The sequence below is a fragment of the Rhinatrema bivittatum genome, chromosome 2 (genome assembly GCF_901001135.1).
Source record: "Rhinatrema bivittatum chromosome 2, aRhiBiv1.1, whole genome shotgun sequence".
Taxonomy (NCBI): domain Eukaryota; kingdom Metazoa; phylum Chordata; class Amphibia; order Gymnophiona; family Rhinatrematidae; genus Rhinatrema; species Rhinatrema bivittatum.
This window is the reverse complement of record NC_042616.1, coordinates 784494218-784515488: the sequence shown is the minus strand read 5'-3', so window position 1 is coordinate 784515488 and position 21271 is coordinate 784494218. Positions and strand designations below refer to the sequence as shown.

The 21271-nt window shown below is 42.6% G+C and overlaps 1 protein-coding gene across 3 annotated transcripts in view; it reads right to left on the bottom strand.

Annotated features, from left to right (window-relative positions):
• The window catches only part of KHDRBS3 (KH RNA binding domain containing, signal transduction associated 3), a 738992-nt gene that overhangs the window by 40899 nt on the left and 676822 nt on the right, over positions 1-21271 (bottom strand). For 2 of the 3 annotated variants that reach the window (XR_003854946.1, XR_003854947.1), the window contains exons 9-10: positions 14391-14539; positions 12933-12993 (exon numbers count right to left, since the gene is read on the bottom strand). Coding sequence is in view for 1 of the 3 variants with exons in the window: in XM_029592068.1 (XP_029447928.1) it covers positions 14448-14539 (92 nt within the window). In the remaining 2 variants the exon portion in view is untranslated. Of the gene's footprint in view, positions 1-12932; positions 12994-13928; positions 14540-21271 lie in introns of those variants that run through there. The other variant, XM_029592068.1, reaches the window with a different exon arrangement.

The following is a 21271-nucleotide window of genomic DNA, read 5'->3' as shown; positions in this document are numbered from 1 at the left end:
GGACTGTATCCATGAGGGAGATAAGTAGGGTTTCTGTACTGAAAAATTTTCGAAAGCCGAATTGGGAGGGGTATAATATATTATGATTTTCTAAATGTTCCAAAACTTGTTGATTGACCACTTTTTCCATGAGTTTAACTAGAAATGGCAGATTGGAGATGGGCTTGAAGCTGGCTGGATCAGATAGTTTTAAATGGGGTTTTTTTGAATGGGCTTGATTACGGCACATTTTATATTATCTGGAAAAACTACCTTGGTTTAGCAATTATGTTAGGGACTAACTTTAGGGATTTGATGGGAATTGCATCAGAAGTGTGGACAGCAGGGTTCATTTTTCTAATGAGGATCTCAATTTCAGTGGAAGATACATTGTCAAAGGTGGACCATGTTATTTCTGGGTTTGTTGGCAAGGTGATTTTACTTAGGAAGGTGAAATAAAAACCTGAATGTCACTGGCATAATAAAAAAAAACATTGGAATCTGGATATCCTAGTTTCTTCAGTTAGTGGCCTTAGATTTTGAAAAGAACTGATGAGTGGATTGATTCTTTTGGTACACTGCAGGAACGGACTTTGACAGAGAAGGAGAAGTAACCTACTTTTCCAAATTCTTGATAGCCTAGTTACTTGGATATCATATCAATGGTGTCAAGGCAATGGAAAAATCAAGTAGGATCAAGATATAGGGCTTTCCTGCATTAGATGCCAGGAGGACATCATCCAGTAGAGCTAGGAGAACTATTTCTGTACTGTATCCCTTCCTGAAACTCACTGGAATTTATTGAGAAGGTGTAGATTATGGAGCTGATGATTTTAGGCAGGATTTTTTTTTGTTAAAAATTCTGCTTTTCAGCACTTTAAAGCAAATTACATTCAGGTACTGTAAGTATTTCCTTATTTACAGAGGACTTACAATTTAAGAGGTTGATTTTAAAATGAGTGTGTGCTCGCACGAGTGAGGATACTCTAAAAGGTGCAGTTGCTTACCTGTAACAGGTGTTCTCCTACGACAGCAGGACGTTAGTCCTCACATGTGGGTGACAACATCCGATGGAGGCCGGCATGGAAAACTTTTGGCAAAGTTTCTAAAACTTTGACCAGCAGACTGAGCACGCCCAGCCTGCTACTATCTGTGCTCCATGCGAGGTCCCCCTTCAGTCTCGTAACATAGCAAAAATACAAGCGAGAAAATAAAACAAATCGAAGGTGAACCCAACATCGTGGGGAGGTGGGCAGGATTCTTTAGGACTAACATCCTGCTGTCCTAGGAGAACACCTATTACAGGTAAGCAACTGCACTTTCTCCTAGGACAAGCAGGATGGTAGCCCTCACATGTGTGTGAATACATAGCTCCAGACTGCCCCATTTGACTGGAAAAAATCCAACAGCAACTGAACAAGGTGCCAATGGGCACAACACAACTGCGGCGCTGTAGGTAAACGGGGGGGGGGGGGAAGGGGGGGTGGTCTGGTTCCCAAAAGAAGCATGAGCAGACAAGATTTGGGTTCAGGTCTGGAATAGGTTGCGCAGGATGGACTGACCGAAGGCACTGTCCTGATGGCTGACCCTGTCAACGCAATAATGAGCTGCAAATGTGGGAAACACATTCCGAGAGCTACAATGGCTGGAGGATTACGCGCTCAACATCCAAGCCATGAGGGTCAGTTCTCGGAGGTTCGGGTGACTGGTTCTGATATATGAGGTTGGGTGCTGTTCCCAGCGGAATGGGCACATGCACTGACAGGTCCTGGCGAAGTGGGAACCAAACCTGCCGAGGCCAGGAGGGTGCCTCAAGAATCATGGTTCCCCCACCCTGCTGAAGCTTTGACAGTCTTTGAGAGGAGCGGTAGGGGGGGGGGGGTACGCATACAGGAGGCCCTGTCCCCAGTGAAGGGAGAAGGTATCGCAGGCCAGATGGCCGTTCCCTGCTACTAGGGAGCAGAATCTGCAGGCCTTGTGAGGGGAGGAGAACAGGTCCACATCCGGCATACCCCATCGGCAGAACAGGTTGGCTGCCACCGCTGGGTTGAGGGACCACTCATGTGGTTCGAAGGACCAGCTGAGGTGATCTGCCAGCACATTGTGGTGACCTGGCAGGTAAGATGGCCTGCAGATACATCTCTTGGGAGAGGGCCCAGTTCCAGACCTGCACTGCCTCTTGGCAGAGGAGGAATGAGCCCGTGCTGCCCTGCCTATTGATGTACCACATCGTGCCATGGTTGTCCGTCCTGATCAGAAATTCCTTGGATGACAACTGATCTCTGAATGCCCACAAGGCATACCGTATCGCACGAAGCTCCAGAAGGTTTATCTGGCAACATGCTTCGGCGATGGTCCAAAGGCCTTGAGTATGTAGGCTGTTTGTGTGGCTCCCCACCCCTGAGGAGAAGCATCAGTGGTGAGGGTCACCTGGAGCAGTGTGGGCTGAAAGGGAAGTCCACATTCCAGATTGGGGAAGGCTTCCCACCAGGCCAAGGATACCCTGAGAGGATCTGTGACATTGACTGGAGCCTCTACATCCTGAGATGCCTGCTGCCACTGGTACCACAAGGCCCACTGTGGGCTCCTCATGCGGAGGCGGGCCAAGAAGAGTCACATAGATGGAGGCCACCATGTGGCCCAGTTGGTGGAGCAAGAGATGGGCTGGCATCCTCCTGCTGTTGCGGACGAGGGTAGCCAGCGAGGCAAAAGCAATCACCTGGTCTTTGGGCAGGAAAGCTTTTGCTTGCGCAGTGTCCATCCTGGCGCCTATGAAGTTCGGCTGAGGGGACACAGAGGTGCAACTTGGGGAAGTTGATGACAAACCCCACAGTCTGCATGGTCTGAAAACTCAAGTCCAGAGCTTGCAAGGCTCCGGAGCGGGAGTCGCTCCTGACCAGCCAGTTGTCCAGGCACTAGAATACTTGGACCGAGCGACGACTGAGGTAGGCAGCCATGACCGTTAAGCATTTGGTGAAGATGTGGTGGTGGGGGGGGGGGGGGGGTGCGGGGGCGATGCCAGCCCAAAGGACAGCACTTTGTATTGGAAATGTGCATTCCCCACCACAAAGCGGAGGTACTTCCTGTGGGTGGGGACAATTGTTCTATGTGTGTATGCCTTCTTGAGGTCGAGGATGCAAAGCCAGTCTCCTCTTTGGAGGAGTGGGCTCAACGTGTCCAGAGAGATCATCTTGAATTTTTCTCTTACAAGAAACCTGTTCAATGCCCTGAGGTCAAGAATGGGGCGCAAGCCGCCATTCCTTTTTGGAACGAGAAAATACCTTGAGTAGAACCCTTGGCCCTGCTGATGGCAAGGGACCAGTTCCACTGCACCCGCTGTGAGGAGGGCAGAGAGTTCCATTTGAAGAACGGCCAAATGGGCGGATGAACCCCCACAATGGACATGGGGGAGAGGTCTCTGGGAGCTGGATGAAATGCAGACAGTACCCCTGGCGGATGATGGAGAGGACCTAGCGGTCCGATGTTATCTCTTCCCAGCGACAGGCGAAGCTGAGGAGCCTGCCGCCGACTGGGGGATCGGTCGCCAGGGGAAATGCTAGCTGACTTACGCTCCCTCACTGCCAGTCAAAAGCTTATGGCCGGGGCTTGCTGGGGAGCTGGTTAATGCCTAGGGGCCCGCTGCTGGCGGAGATGACCCCTGGAACCAGTTCGACGTGGGTGAGATTGAGCGGCTGGAGGGCAATACTTCCTCTGTTGATAAAAAGGTTTACAAGAACTTTGCCTGGAGGATTTCCTGGCTGAGGATGGACCTTCTGAGGCACTAGCGGATAGCTGCAGGAGGGTATCATGATGGTCCTTCAGCTGTGCCATCGCATCCCGGACCTTATTCCTGAATAGATTCTCGCCTGTACAGGGGAGGTCGGGGAGCCTATCCTGGACCTCCAGCTGGAGGTCCGAGGCCCGGAGCCAAGCCATCCTTCTGGTGCCGATGCTCAGGCGGCTAAGCGGGCTGAAATTTTAAAAACATTGAAGGTGGAACGCAGCTTGTGTTTTCCCACTTCCAGACCCAGTGAAGAAATGGCAAGCAAGGGCTTCCTACTGCTGCTGGGGAAGGCCCTCTGCGAAATCCTGGACTCGTTTCCAGAGATTTCAGTTGTACTGAATCATATAGAGTTGGTAGGCTGCAATTCGGGCAACCAACATGGTGCCTTGGAAAATTTTTCTTTCTATGGCGTCTAACTCCCTATGCTGGAGGGGTGGAGGCATGGGTTCAGGGACGCTGGACCTTTTTTTTAAGGCAGACTCTACAACCACCGACTAGTGGGGGGGGGGGGGGGGCTGTCTCCTCTCAAATACCAGGGCCTGTTGCACCAAGTAGGTGGCATCGGCCTTTCTGTTAACTGTGGAGACGGAGATGGGGTGTTCCCACATGCAGCGAAGGAGTTTCTTAAAAATATCATGGATCTATTTCCTTAGGAGCGTCGATGAACTGCAGGAATTCCAGCATCTTGTGATTGCATCCTCCTTCGTAAGGAACTGAAAGGGGATGACTTCAGGCATAGCCCTGACAAACCCTGCAAAGGATAGGTCCTTGGGTGGTGACAGACGCCGCTCCTCTGGAGGAGAGGGTTCAAGAGAGGGTCGCCCGAGTAGTCTGTGGAGTCATCACCCCAGCGGTCGTAAGGTCCTTCTTCCTCACTTGGGCCAGGATGCCGAGGGCCATCAGCCCTGGGTTCTAAAGGCCATAAGGTTACCGACAGATCCACTGGCATCGAGGGGATCATCGGCCATGGTGAGCCAGAGGGATCCAGCAATGGCTCGGGGAACCGTGGGCGAGTGAAAACTGTACGGGCAGCATTTTCCTCCTCAGAGGACCCGATAATCGGGACCGCTCAGTGGAAGGCATCAGTGGCTGGTGGAGCTTAGAGGGCCCTTCGGGCACTGACTGCATCAGTAGGGCGCCAAGGACATCCAGATGCTCCAGCAGAGGTGCTAACAGCGATGGTGGAGGCTCGGGCACCGGTATGGGGGCTGATGGCACTGGCAGCTGATCGCTTTGCAGCACCTTGAGCACCGCCAATTGCACCCTGAAGTCCAACTCCTCCTGGAAATCCTGGGTGCCCAGGACTGATGGAGGGGGACAAGGCATCACTGGCTCCATCCTTGGATCTCCGAGGATGCACGGTGCCCTGCGCCAGTGTTGATGGGGAACACCTCGAGCTACCAGAGGATGAGGCCTCAGATGGCCAGTGCCACTTTGATGGCAGCTTGGTGGTCACTGATGTCGTTCCGGAACCGGAACCGTGCCTGGACATTGACCAGTGCCAGTGCTTTCAAGAACAATTCCGGTGCTCGGCCTGGTCTTTCTCCATGCAGAGGAAGCCGATGACCCCGAGGTCTGGGAGAGTGGAGAGACCATCGAGGATAGATTTCCCTCTCCCCGGTCCTTGGAAGTGCTAGCCGGGGGAGGGGGGGGGGTCGCGAGGAGGAGCAGTTCAGATGGCTCCCTGTGATCCTTGGGAGTCGAGGAAACCAACATAGGTGTGGAGGATTTCAGGGTCCTGAAACATTTCTCCATTTTGTTGCGGCATACCCGGCGTCCTTTGGATGTCATCTGGTTGCACAGATGGCACCCATGGATGTCGTATGAGGCCCCCAGGCAGAAGATTTGTGATGGACATGGTCAGCAGGCATGGGGGATACCGATGAAAACTGGTTGATGCCATGAAAAATACCCAGCGTGCGATCGATGACCGATGGACACAGTGGGGTGGAAAGTTGGGAATCGACCGCAAGTTGGGAAAAAAAAAGTGACCGAAATTCTTACCGTACCGAGGGGGTACAAATCGCAAAGGGGGACCCGATGAGGACCTGGAAAAACAATCTGAATAAATGGATAAAAAAGTCAAAAAGTTGGAGTTCCACGGACCGCGAGGCAACTGCACCGTGGAAAAGAAGAGACTGAAGGGGGCCCTTGCGTGGACACATGGACAGTACCAGGCTGGGCTTACTCAGTCTGCTGGTCAAAGTTTCTAGAAACTTTGACAAAAGTTTTCCGTGCTGGACTCTATCGGATGATGTCACCCATATGTGAAGACTACCATCCTGCTTGCCCTAGGAGAAATTTTTATCGTGTGCACGCTTATGTGCATAATGTTTTAAAATAGACCAAATGCGTGTAAGCATGCCCCTAATTTTAATAGGTTACTCGAGCACAGCTAGTGTGTGCGTGTCTTCAACAGAATGACATTGGCTTTTATGCACGCTTGTCAGCAAATTTTGAAACATGCTTGCATGAGACGTTACCAGTTTTCCAATTGGTCCATGAATTTTTCCAGTTAATAGCCAGGTTTATCAGACCCCTCTGGTTCTTCATCCTATATGCTGCCCAGTTGACCTGGACACTTCACCCTGTCCTATTAGCCCTAAAACCTGAGATCTACACTGATATCTAGCATATGTGTAAAACAGGTTTCATTTTTAAAATTCAGACTTACGTGCATAAGTCTTTGCCCCACCCCACCCCTTTAATCATGTGCAAATTTTTCAGTTTTTAAATCTACACTGCTTGCATGTTGCCCACGTATGCAGGCATTTTTGGACGAGCAACCCTTTTAAAATCGACCTGTGAGTTTGTACCTGAGGAAAAGGAGGGTAAAGCAACTTGTTCAAGGTCACAAGGAGCAGCAGTAGGATTTGAACCCTGGTTCCCTAGTTCATAGCTCGTTGCTTTAACCAATAGGCTACTCCTAATGGTTAAAGCAGTGGTTAGTGGTGTTTGATACAGACTTGAATTCATCTAAGATCTTGGGGTCTAGGGATGCTTTTTTGAAGAATGAACAAACAGTAGCCTTTTTTTTTTTTTGTTTTGCACAGATGGCACAACATTTTCTATTAAAGAGCAGCTCACCAATTAGGTAAGTCTGGCAGCTATAAATTGTTTAACTGAATAAGGTTCAAGGAGATGGATGATGGGATTATGCTCAGAGAAGGTAGATTGTAGATGTAAACTCTATCAAGGATTTTCAAAGCAAACCTATGCACATAAGCTCACTTTGAAACTTCACGGGAAAGTGGCCAACCAAGTCCACACAGAAATTAATTTATGTAGTTACGACTCTTCTTCAGAGGGTATATAACGTACCTGCACTTTTTTCAAAATGAAAAAGCATGCAAGTGCCACCCACACCCCAACTCTGTGCCCCCCCCCCCCCCCCATCCTGGGACACATCTGCTCAGTTCGCATACAGTACACACAAAATTGGGTTGTGTGTGAACTTTCAAAATATAAACTTATTCTTTATTAATTTCAATATGCATAAACTTTTACAGCAAAATAGACTCAAAATACAAAAAGCAGCAATAGCATATAAGGAATATTTTGATGAGCAAATAAAAAACAGATAGGAACAGAGCACCAGCCGAATTTGTAATTGCTATTTACATGCATAAAACCAAGTTGTGTATATAAATGGCTTTGAAAATCACCCCGATAATGTACAACTATTCTTTTGTATAAAATGTAGTTTTTAACTAACTAGTTACATTTCTGGAAAGGAATGACATTTCCTATGATTTTCTTTTTTCTTAAACTGATAACGCATGAAAGGCGAGTATAGCTTTGTTATTAAAAAAACATTTCAGATTTTAAAGACTGGTATTTATTCACAAACTAGCCTTCAAATTAATTAGTTCCATTGGATTCTTGTTATTCCTCTCCAGGATAAAATAGTGCTGAGATGGGTCAAATGGGTCTAATGTAATAATAATGAACCCCAAAACACCTAACTATAATTATTTTACTGTTCAAATTACTAGCCCATTAACAGCTGTTAGCCAGGTAGCCTCGGGGGAAAGCTATGGCTTACTCCAGGATGCAGAGAGTAAACAACAGGGAATGGATTGCCCCTTAGGATCTGTTGGGCATTTCTTTGAAGTAATTAGGAGTGTCTATTGTTGGAGGCAGGATGCTGGGTTTCTTGGACAATTGTCTAGCTATATTTTTGAGAAAGTAGTTAATTAACTTTAACAGGTAGCTATCGACAGTGTACAGTCATTCCACATATTGACATGGCAACCCGCAATTCTTGTCATTAATTTCTGCAACTATAGTGGTGGCTATTGTATGACTTCCAACTATATTTACTCTATTTGTTTAACATTTTTTTGGCACAATCAATTATCTATGCGAGACAATGTTCTACAGATATACTGAGTTCAGAGAATTAGCTAACATCCTTAGACAATGACTATCAGTATTTCATGACATTTCCTGGGTTACATGTTCCATTTGCTTTGTGCAGTAACAATGATACAACAATTTTAATGAGTGAGTGTCAAGTGATCAGAGGGATGCTTTAAAGTAATTTCTGTATAAAACATTAACAACCCTGTTTTATGTACAGAACTCTAACCCTCAACAATGTAAATGAGAGAGCATGCCTTATAATCATAATAAAAAAATTTATCAAAGCCTTAACTTTTAAAAAAAAAAGCAGCAGAGGATTAGCACAAAATCTATGCTTTTTCTCTTATTTTTTTTATTATATTAACAGAAAATTAAATACATTTTATATTTACATTAACACCAGCTAAGATTTATTAACTGTAGGTAATTAATTACAAATAGTTTATTTTGCAAAATTTCTGAGTTGTATAAATAGCTGATTTTCCAAAAATAGCCTATGGCAATTTTTTTTCATATGGCAAGAAACATTCAAATAGACTTGAGGGATATTTGGCTGTGTCCCTTGGAAATTCACTGCTGTGCATAATTTGCTTGTCACCACTGAATTTCACAGAACTGTCAATTCACATAATAAAGAAAACTAACAGGTCAATATTAAAAAACAAAAAAAACAAGAACAAAACACTGAGTGTATAAAATAACTGGCTAATTTTATACAGTTTTCTTTAAGGGAATTTTCAGCTGAACATAACTGGCTAGGTTTTCAGCTGAAAATGTTCCTAAAGATAGCCAGATAAGGTTAACTTAGGTACAAACTAGATTGCAAGCCCTCTGGGGATAGGGAAATATCTCCAGTATGTGAATGTAATCCACTTTGAAGTGCTGAAAAGAAGTGCAAAAAGCAGAATATAAATCTAAAATAAATAAATAAATAGTGCTGAAAATGAGCGCCAGGGTTCAAATTAAATAAAGAACAGGGCTGCCAGCTACGCTATCCCCCTTCCCTCCCTCCTAAATGAAAATGTTGGGTTGGAGAAGGAGGGGGTGCTGGGCTCCCTATGATATCTCCCTCATGCTGTCCTGCCACAAAAAATGTAGAAATGTAGCACAGGGAGCTGCTGCTCCTCCCCTCTCTCCCTCCCCTGCTGGAATCTGCCATTCTTTCGGATAAAGAAAATGTTGAGCGACAGGGCTCCCAGCCCTCCTACTGGATATTTTCTCTCTTATAACCTAAAGTCCCCAGGGGGAGAGGGGGGCGGCAACAGCATCCCCACCCTGCCAGATGCCCTGCTCCTGCAGGCCCCTTCAAAATAAAAAAAATATTTCAGCCATGTCACCCCACCAAGTCAGGGCCACCCCATAATGACAGCAAATTACCTGAGGGATTTCTCCTACCCGTACCCCTTTTCGAAAATATCACCACCAAGCCAGGAGGAGGTATAGGTATTGTTTTGTTACACTGGATGTTAAGCTGGCAGGAAAGTAAGCCCATACATCCTCTTGGCAATAGCCTGGAGATTTTGGGGAGGGAGTTTTGGAAGGCGGGTTTGTGGGTGAGAACAGGCCTCCAGGCAATTGAGTTTCACAATGGAGCAGGGGAAGAGGGATATGGCCACTGATAAAACTTTTCTTTTAATATTGGAGGACCTGCAGGAATAGGAGATCTGTTGTTACTGTTGAGCCCTGTGGGACTTAAATTTTAGGCTATAGAGAGGAAAGGATCCCTGTGGAGGACTGACAACCCCACCAGGATCCTGAAGGGGGCTTTTGAGTCTCACTTGCTAACCTTTTAAAAGAGGGCAATACTCAACAAGATATTGAGTGGTTAACTGACTAACTTAAGGCCTGAGATTTCTCCAAGACTTAGAGCTGGATTTTCTAAGGTCGCAGACCTTAGAAAATCCAGCGGTAACGGGGGGCGGGGCCTGTGAAAGCTGGCAGCCATCGCACCACTGCGGCTTTCGCACCGAATAACTACACCATAAAAGATGTAGTTATTCGGCACGAAACTGGCAGCGATAAAGGACCTTATCTTTCGCCGCCAGCGATGTCTGCTCAGCATCGGCCCCGGTGCTGCCCCGACTCCTCTTCTTCCGGGGCCGACTCCGCCCCCATTTAGTGATTGCATGTAAAAAGTCCCTTTTCGAGTGCGATCGCTTTTGAAAATGACCCCCTTAACTGGATAAATTTATCTGCTTAGCAATGATATTCAGTGCTAACTGGACAAACATTCCACACCCTAAAGAGCGACCTCACATTGCCTTTTTATCCAGTTACATTTTAATCCGGTAATGATTTAAAATGAGTTAAAATGTAACTGCTGCAATAGGTGGGAAATTTGAAACACAGGATTTGTCTAGGTAAATCCTTAGCTTAGCCAATCATTTTTGAATATTGACTTTTATGTTTTTATGAGGATACTCTTGATGTCACTGACAGACTCCAAAATTTTTTGAAAGTGAGAGCTTTTGAAGTCCCACATACAGCCAAAAAAAAAGAGACTTATAGGCAGGTTCTAAGAAATACTTTATGTTATGCAACAAGCATAACAATGTTAATATGAATAGAAAGGCTTATTTGATGCATTCTTTTATTTCTAACGATTTCTCACATTCCTTTTATGAAAATTACTTAGCCCTACTTTTAAAACGTTTTGCTATTGCCACCAAATAAGCTTACTGAATTTCCAACCAATTCTTTAATGCCACCATTTTAGAATGCAGAAAAAACAGAAGGAAAGATGTATATTTATAGATATTAACACCATGCCAAATCAACACTATCAGTATCATAATGTAATCCCTTGGCTTTGGGAAATAGAAGATGAATTGCTTCAGTTTTTTAAAAAAAGATACCCAAACCTCACGCTCTTAAAAATAGTCAGTTTCTGTCATTGAAGATCTTATCACAAAAAGCAAGTAATTTGTTGAGTTTAAACAGATATTTTTGTCTTCTCTTTTTTCAGTTTTTATCATTTCCTATTATTTCGCCTCTTGGAGCTTGCAGTTATGCGCCATTATTAATCACCTACCCAAAATTTCCCAAACAGTGTTAAAATGCAGTAAGCATTTTTTTAACAGTGGGTTTAAAGCAGTTCATTAGCTAACAGGTTATTTATTCACAGTTACATCAGTGTGATATTAAATTAGAGTATGAATGGCAACAGTGCTGCTAATCAAACATCTCTTCTCCATCACAGTAGGGCTATTAAATCACACTGTTTCCCATGCTTGAAATAAAGTTGTTTTTTTTTCACTCATTTTGAGATTTCCTAATCTAATTTAGAGTTTGTATATAGACAACAACCTTAGCAAAATAAATCACTTAACAAATCACTTTGTTTGGGAAATTTTCCATGACCCCTAAACAAGTCATCCATTAGGCTATTAGCTGGATTAACTCTTTTCCTTCTACTCATAACAACTCTGGAAAGAACTGTTTTTGGGAAACTAGGGTATTGGGGGATCTGGAATATTCTTCTATAACTTCTGCTATATGGGTTAAATGTCTGCGGAATTTCCATACTACACAAGCAACCAAACCAGCAGAAAAAAAAGAGTCCAACCAGAAACAGTAGCCATGGGGAGGTGAGTTGGAACAATTTTATAATGGGGATGCTGAAAGACATTAAACTCAGTCCCAACTTTCTCCTCTGACATCTGAAACAATGGCAGTAAATGACGAAATGGTCTTCCACAAGCTCAAATCTCCTGGTCTGTCTGCCCATCTTTATCGGATCTCTGTTCCAAAAGGCCTGCTGCTGCTCCTTCTCTCTTTGTACACTTGCTATTTGGATTTAGTTACTTGTGTATACAAACCCATGCTCAAGACAAGTTACAATTCAGTTAAAGTAGGTTTTACCCACATTAAATGCAATTAATGTGGGTAAATGGGCTTTTGAAAATTGCTATAACAGTATGTTACATTTACATTTTCCTTTGAAAATTATCCTGTTAAAGTTTTGGCAGTTACTGGCAACACTGTTGGCAGTTTCAACAGAGATTACTAATGCTATAGGCATGGAAACTGAATTACACTCTCATACAGATATGGTCCCTCCAGACTAGGGTTGAGGTGTGCTGGCAAGACACTGACTATGCTTGTACTACTGCTGCTTCCATAGTATATGCTCTGTGAATAAATTGATAGCTTTGCAAATAAACTTCCCTTCCTCTAGGAGTTTCATTATTGCTATGCCTAGATCATCATTAGTTGTTGGAAAGCAACACAGTTTCTTTACATAGTAATCGTTACTGGATATAACACTTTAATAGAGTCAGCAGCAGTTTTTATCTTGCTTTATGCTTTGTTAATCCGGGTTAGAAAAAGGTGAGAAGCGACCAGGTCATAAAAGATGTATATATACACATAGAACTATACATCTGATACTGAGTCTGGACAGATACTCAAAGAACATTTATGGGGTAAAACCATTAATGTGCCAACCTTTTAAGGGCTAATGATTAAAGAAAAGAAACAAAAGGTTTTGTGTTTATGATCAGCTTCCAGCAAACCAAAACAAAGGATATTGTGACAAGCATCTCATACTGTCCAGAATAATCACAAACGAGGCTATTCCTATGGTTGGTGATCTTCAGATATATTCTCAATTCACTTGCATTGGAAGCAGTACAGTGGTTACATTAAGGACTTCAGAGGATGTATAGTGAATTTGGACTAGTTGCTTTTACAGCTGCTAAATTCATTTTCCAACTCTAATGTTAAGGAAGGAATACTAGTTTGTTAACATCTATTAAAAATTCTCTGTTACATTGTTTGTAGCTGATTAAAAAACTATACCTACCAATGGTTTGGCATAATTAAGATTTTTCTTCAGTTTGTTCTCACAGGATATTTAGTGTTTCCTGGCAAGAGAAAAGATTTATTAATTCCACTCATCTAAATGGTTTTTAAATGAAAACAGTAAATACTTCATAAATTAAAAAGCACTACAATTAATATTTAAACTAAATGAATAAAAAAAGAAAATATTTAGTGAACATTCATAACTTTTTAAGACAAGTTCTTGGTTACTAAAATTTATAGAAAAATAATGTATTACAAACTGCTATTTATGAAGTTTTACATATTTTTAATAGGAAATAATTTGCCCCAATTAAACTGGCTTAACTAAGGCTTTTTAGATTTCTATAAATTAAAATTTTAAAATAATTTTTATGGTCTTAAAACTTTTCTAAATTCTAAAATGAACTTTCTAATTTGTATTCTCTCTTCTTTTTATTGGTTATATTAAGATAAATTAAGTGAGATTAAAATCTTATTTGATTTATTTACCTTTGCAAATGAAGACCGTTTTAAGGGTTACACATCCTCTGCCTCTGATGAATGCGACCTCAATTAGTCAAGTCAGAATGTCTTTAAAAGCTTTGTGTTAATTGCTTCCAGCACGGAGTGAGGTGTTCATTAAGGTAGCAAAATTCTCATAAAAATCCCAAAGTTGCACTAGTGAAAAAATGCTCAACAAGATGAAAACTAGTCACATCTTTTCAGAAAATTCATTAGCTATTTTAAAAAAACATTTTAAACAAGATTTTTGTTAGCATTGTTTTAAGGTGGCACGCAAGCAGATGAATTCCATTTGAATACTTTAAACAGCATTTAAATCTACCATGTGTACGTAAATGTATATTTATGTTTATACCAAATTTAAAAAACTGAACAAGATTTAGGGTGACCCTTTTATGACGATCACTGATCGTTAGATGAAATTTTTCCCTGTTTACTACTATTTATATATATTTTTTTAAATAACACAACATTACTTTCTCACACACATGGATTTTCTTTCAAAAGTTTATTTAGTATCAAGCAAGAGAAGGCTTTTGCTCAACACTACAGAACATTTCAAGATTTGAGTTACAAAAGAATACCACATTATTTGCATTTGTAATTTCCCCCCTTTTACGCATGTTTACAAGAGAAAACTTGCAAATGGTTGAAAGATAAAGGTAAAAGAACTAAATTCTGTTCAAATCCTTTAAAATAAAAGGTTACGCTTATGTTAAAAGAATGGATTAACATATTTAGTAGACCTAGTTTTTGTTTAACACTAGTTAATGAAAGGTTATTTTTTCTTTTGATCACCTATTTTTCAAATACAGATCGCAAATAACAAAGTTCCTCCTTTTACATGTCATTCTGTTCAATCTCAGTTCTTTCAACAAAATAGTTTATGCTCAGTCTAGCCATTCAGAATGTAAGCACTCTTAATAAAAAGGGATTGTTTATAGAAAAAAATTACTTGGAACAGTATACAGGACTGGAGGAGATTGGTATTTCATAACATCACACAGTACAATCAGTATCTGGCATATGGCTGGTCTCTGTAGACTCCCTTTGCTGATCTTGCTGAAGGTGCCTTGTGTCTTGCATTAGCCCACTCTTCTTGTCCTAATCAGGAAAAATAAGTACAATTAGAAATTATCATTCAGATGTACGGTGTATTTGGTTTCTTTTTAGTGGAACCAAGCAACTAAAGAATCTCAGTGTAGACTCCTATAAATACATCATTTTTCCCAATTGACTGAACAGCTAAAGCTGAAATAAAGCAAGCAAAAAAAAGTGAAATTTACCTGTAATGTTGATTTTTGGAGGATAGTAACTCAATAGGGTAACTCAATTGGGCATTATTGCGCAATTATCTAACTTTCCACTAAGGCTTTTAGGTTAGCATAGTAGCAGACTCATGTGATACCAGACCAAACACTAGGTCAGTTTTATAATTAGTGAAGATAGATGAGACTTATGTATGTGTGTGTATTGGGTGGGGGGAAAGAGAAGAGTTCTTCTACTCTCAGGGAACTAACATAATAGATAAGTAATTTTTCTTTTACTGAAGATTAGTAGTCTCAATTGCAGAACAGGTAAGGAACTAGTTAAGTGTTACCTTAAAATAAAAGAGAAAAACAAGAAAAAAATATGCCAAGTGAGCAAAATTAAATGTTTCTCAAAGAAACTTCTATTTTTGTCATTTTTTCTATTTCTTCCTTTTTATTTAATAGAACATGAAATTCCAAAAATGTAACAGATGACAAGATAACCTTGGAAACCAAAAGAAATGTGCATGAAGAGACTAGAAGTTGGCTTGATCCCAAAGAAAAATCATGTAGTGCAGATAAGCAAAATACTGAATTTTGACAAGAGAAAGTATCAAGACTAGAGCATTTTTCAGGAGGTATATGCCAGTCTAAGTATGGAACCTTTCAGGAAAGCTTCTGATACGGTCCCGCATAGGAGGTTTGTGAATAAAATTAGAAGCCTGGGAGTGTGCGCCAAATGATGTAGTGGATTACTAATTGGTTGACTGATAGGAAACAATGTATATTGGGTATGGTGATTTTATAACATACACACGGATATGCCTGTATACGTGTGCGTGTTATAAAATCAGCTGTTCGCACAACTTTAAACTGACGCGTGCATGTGTAAGCAAAAGCCTCAAGTGCATAAGTGGGGGGATTTTAGTAGATATGAGCGCCCAGTTCACCCCAGTAAAGGAGAGGACTTCCTAAACCCCCTAGCTAACTTGCCTCCCTTTAACCCTATTAGCTCCAACCCTTAAAATCCCTATTTTTTTTTTTATTTCACAACTTACACACCATCAATAGCAAAAGTCAAGTTACACAGTAGGGAACTCCGGCACACTCTTGTGCACAGACTTCATGGTACAGACCCGGCTCCCCCATGCCCCACCCACAGCCTGCACTTTTAAGTGAAAAAAAATGTGTATGTGTATATGTATATGTGTGTGTACACTGAGACAGCTTTTAAAATCTGTGCAGTGCATGCCGCACTGAGTCACACACATATCTCCCAATTTTGGTGCACATAGGGCTTTTAGAATAGACTATTTAGAATTCAAAAGGGCATGGGACAAACACTGTGGATCCCTAAATGCATAAAGAAAGAGATGGTGTAACATTTCTGCATAGGGGTAACCCGCATGGAACGGCAGCTACTATCCTTAACAGAACACAAAGGGTAACCTGCACGGAGTGGCAGTTACTACCAAAGCAAATTGCTGGACAGGCTCGATGGATTATCTGGTCTTTATCTGCTATCATTATGTTACTATGTTTTACCTTCACCTGTTTGATTTGCCCTATGATCCCTAAAAAAAACAACACATGCATCCTGCATGTGAGTGCTGGCACCTTTTTGTCCAGAAAGTACTGATCAAGACAGTATTTGTCTGGTGAAACTATGAACTGAGCTCCATGTCACAACCTTGCACATTACTTCTAAGAATAGCAATTTCAGATTTGTATTGCTTTAAACAGCATGAGCTGTGATATGCTTTTCCTAACATTAATCCCTTTAAGGATCAACAATGAGAAATGCAATTTGCCAGTCAATTAGAATTGATATGTTTTCCTGAGAAAATGCCACTGTTGGTATCAATAGAAATAAAAAGGTGGATGAATTTTATAAGGGCACAAAGTCCACTCCAGATTGAAGGCAACAGCTCTCTTGAAATCCATTGTATAAAGTGCAGTTTCTCCCTTATTAGCATGAAGGTGAGGGATAGATGTTGGGATGATGAATATATCATAAGTGAACATTTGACACCATCTCAGGATGGATTAAACCTAATGGAAGCTGCATATGTCAGTAAGGCCTGCAGCTCACTGACTCTGCTAGCTGAAATAACTACAACCAAAATTACAACCTTTCAGGTCACAAGTTTCCAGAGGCTCATAAAGGGAGATTTCCATTACATGGATTAAATCCATACATGTCTCTTAAAACTACATGGAATTTCATGCAAGGCTTCAAATGAAGACAATCCTGTACAAACATGGCAACTAAAGTCAGGACAAAAATTGTGTCCCATTTGAAAAGCTAATGAAAAGCACTAGTTATAGCTAAATGTATACCAAATAAATTGGTTTTCAAACCAGAGTCGGGCAGCATTTCTTCTTGGAATGCTGTAATCAAGCTTGTGTTTGAAATTTAGTAACCTCTGAAGCAGATTTTGTAAACATTTAGAAAAACTGCCAGTGTCAGGTGCTGCTTAAGATAAGTGACCATTCGATATATAGCAAAATTGCTTACCTTGTAATAGGTGTTATCCCAGGACAGCAGGATGTAGTCCTCACATATGGATGACATCGATAATGGAGCCCTATACGGAAAAACTTCTGTCAAAGTTTCTATTAAACTTTTGACTGGCACAGAGAGTGCCCACTGAGCATGCCCAGCATGCCATTATATTCTCTGCCACAGGGGTCTCCCTTCAGTCGCTTTTGAAGCAGTTAGCGTTAGCCAAAAATAAAATAATAAAACGTATCGGACCCAACTCCGCGGGGTGGCGGGTGGGTTTCGTGAGGACTACAACCTGCTGTCCTGGGATAACACCTATTACAAGGTAAGCAATTTTGCTTTATCCCAGGACAAGCAGGATGCTAGTCCTCACATATGGGTGATTAGCAAGCTAGAGGCTGAGTCATTTTGTAGTGAAGCAACAGGGAAGTATTGTTGAAAATGAGTCAGCCGAAGATCACAGCAGATTGGTTGCAGAAGGAGTTGGGTTTAAACTGGAAACAAGTTCTTTAAGACAGATTGTCCATAGGCTGAATCCTGTCATCCTTCTTTGTCCAAACAGTAATGAGCTGAAAATGTGTGAAGAGAAGTCCATGTTGCTGCTTTACATATGTCAATGATTGGCACTGAACGATAGTGTGCTACTGAGGTTGACATAGCTCTTACTGAATGTGCCTTTACTCGCCTGCTTTTTCATAGCAAAACTGTATGCAATCTGCTAGCCAATTGGATAGAGTATGTTTACCCACTGCTTTTCCAGGTTTGTTTGGGTCATAAGAAACAAAAAATTGACTTGATTTTCTGTGGACTGCAGTTTGGTTCAAATAAAAGGATAGTGTACGCTTACAGTCCAAGGTATGTAAGGCCCTTTCTCCTTGGTGAGAATGCGGCCTTGGAAAAAATGTGGGTAACACTATGGATTGGTTCAAGTGGAATTCCGTAACTACCTTGGGGAGGAATTTTGGATGTGTACGGAGAACCACTCTGTCATGTAGAAACTTTGTATAAGGTTCGTATGTGACAAGTGCTTGTAACTCACTAAACCTCCTAGCCGAGGTAATGGCTATGAGGAAGATAGTCTTCCATGTGAGAAATTTAAGATCACAGGTATCTATGGGTTCGAATGGAGAACGCATGAGTCTGATTAATACCATATTCAGGTCCCATTGTGTGATTGGTGGTCGAACTGGTGGTTTAAGTTGCGTTAAGCCTCTCATAAACCTAGTGACGAGAGGTTGTGTAGAGAGGTGCATCTTCCAGTGTTATGGTAAGCTGAGATTGCACTTAAGTGTACTCTTACAGATGAAGTCTGTAGACCAGATTCTGAAAGATAGTATAAATAATCTAGTAGAGAAGAAGTGGAACAAGTGAAAGAATCAGTATTGTTTTGCTTGCACCACAAGATAAATCTTTTCCATTTGGAAGAGTAGTTCTTTCGTGTGGAGGGCTTACGTGAAGCTATAAGCACTTGAGAAATATGGGTTGAAAGATTGAGTGGTTGTAAGATTAAGCTTTCAACATCCATGCTGTCAGGGCTAGGGATTGGAGGTTGGGATGGTGCAATCAACTTTGATCCTGAGTTATGAGAGTGGGAGCTACTCCCAGACGAATGGGATCCCTGACTGAGAGGTCTAGAAGTGTGGGAAACCACACTTGTCGAGGCAATACGGGGCTATGAGTATCATGGATCTCTTGTCCTGTTGTAGTTTCACTAGAGTTTTGGTTATTAGCGGTATCGGGGGATACGCGTATAGAAGGCCTGAGTTCCAGTGGCGAGCAAAGGCGTCCCTGGGTAAGCGGTTTGTCTGTTTGATCACTTTGTAATTCAGTTGTGATGCAAAGAGGTCTACTGTTGGTTGGCCCCAACGTTGAAAGATTTTGGTCGCCACTTCTGGATCCAGAGACCATTCGTGTGTTGGAACTGACGACTGAGGCGATCGGCTACCACGTTGTGAATTCCTGCTAGATAAGTGGCCCTTAGGAGTATTGAGTGTGCTAGGGCCCAGTCCCAAATCTGCGCTGCTTCTTGGCAAAGGTGATACGAGCCCGTACCTCCCTGTTTGTTTGTTGATGTACCACATTGCAACCGTGTTGTCTGTTTGTATCAGGACAGTCTTCTGTGAAAGGCAGTCCTTGAATGCATGCAGCGCATAACGTATAGCTCGAAGCTCTAGGAAGTTTATCTGAAATGTTGCTTCGAGCTTTGTCCAAGTACCTTGAGTCCGCAGATGACCAATGTGTGCTCCCCAGCCTAAGGTGGATGCATCTGTAGTTAATGTTACTTGTGGAATCGGTTGCTGGAAAGGTAGCCCTTTGAGCAAGTTGTTCACAGTTGCCCACCACAGGAGCGACGAAAGTAGTTTGAGTGATTTGAATTTGAGAAGACAGTGGCTGGATGGCCTGGATCCATTGTGTTTTGAGAGACCATTGTATAAGCCACATGGCCAATCTGGCCATAGGAGTGACATGAACTGTAGAGGCCATGTGACCCAGAAGCATGAGGCACTGGTGAGCTGTCCCTTGTGACTGAGCACGTAAAGAGTTTGCTAGGTTAATAAGAGTCTGTGCGCGGTCTCTTGGAAGGAAAGCTTTTGCTGTTATGGTGTTTAATTCTGCTCCTATGAATTGTAACAGGCGAGATGGTGTGAAGTGGGATTTCTGGTAATTGATGAGGAATCCCAAGGAATGGAGTAGATTGATTGTGAGCTTGAGAGAGATGAGAGCTCCTTCTTTCGTTTGGCTCTTGATGAGCCAATCGTCGAGATAAGGAAACAAGTGCACCTCCTGCTTGTGTAGGTGGGCCGCTGCCACTGCTAGGCACTTTGTGAACACTCGAGGTGCTGAGGCAAGGCCGAATGGAAACACCCTGTATTGGAAATGTTGATCTCCTACCAGGAATCGTAGATACTTGCGATGAGGAGGGAAAATGGGAATGTGAGCGTAAGCGTCTTGAAGATCCAGAGAACAGAGCCAATCTCCTTTTTGAAGTAGAGATAACATGGTGCCTAATGATACCATCCTGAATTTTTCCTTTTTGAGAAATTTGTTGAGATTTCTGAGGTCTAGGATGGGCCGTAGACCTCCTGTTTTCTTTGGAATGAAGAAATATCGGGAGTAGAATCCTCTGCCCTACTGAGGCCGGGAAACTGGTTCTACGGCCCTGACTCTCAGAAGGGTGGATAATTCTGTTTGCAAGAGTGTTGATTGGTTGTTTACTGTCCAAGACAAGATGGGTGGAGTGTCGTTTGGTACAGTGAGAAAGTCCAATCGGTACCCTTGAGATGTGATGGAGAGTACCCATTGGTCTGTGGTAATGGAATTCCAGTTTTGATGAAAGAAAGCAATCCGACCTCCTACCGGTAAGTTTGGGATCGGATTGATAGATAGGCTGCTGTCCTCTGGTAGTGTCTCAAAATCCCGAAGTGGATGCAGTCTGAGGAGGGGGTTGAAATCTGGTTGGTCTTTGTTGCCTAGACTGTGAACGTTGCACTGGCCTAGATGATAGTCCACGGGCTGGAGGTGGATAGTTCGCCTCTGTCTATAATATGGGCGTTTTGCATCCTTCCATGGTATTCTCCTTGAGGAAGGTTGAGATTCTTGAGGAATCAAAGACAATTGTCTGAGAGTTTCCGAATGTTCCTTTAATAAGGCCACCGCTTCCTTTACCTTATCTCCGAAGAGATTGTCTCCGAGACAAGGAAGATCGGCCAGTTTCTCCTGTACCTCCGGTCTTAAATCCGAGGCTTTAAGCCATGCCCATCTGCGAGCGCTGATAGCTGTGGCCGATAGTCGAGATGCTGTTTCAAAACTATCATACGCTGCACAAACCTCGTGTTTACCAGCTTCTAGGCCTTGATGTACAATATTAGAAAAAGGTTCCTGGAGGTCATCAGGGAGTGATTGAGTAATCTCTTGTACTTATTTACAGAGATTACGCTGGTATTGGGTCATGAATAGCTGATAGGCAGCAATCCTGGAGACCAGCACAGATCCTTGAAACATTTTCCTTCCTAGATTGTCTAGGAATCTGTTATCCTTCCCTGGTGGAGTTGAGGAGTGTGTTTTTTTAGTCTTTTGGCC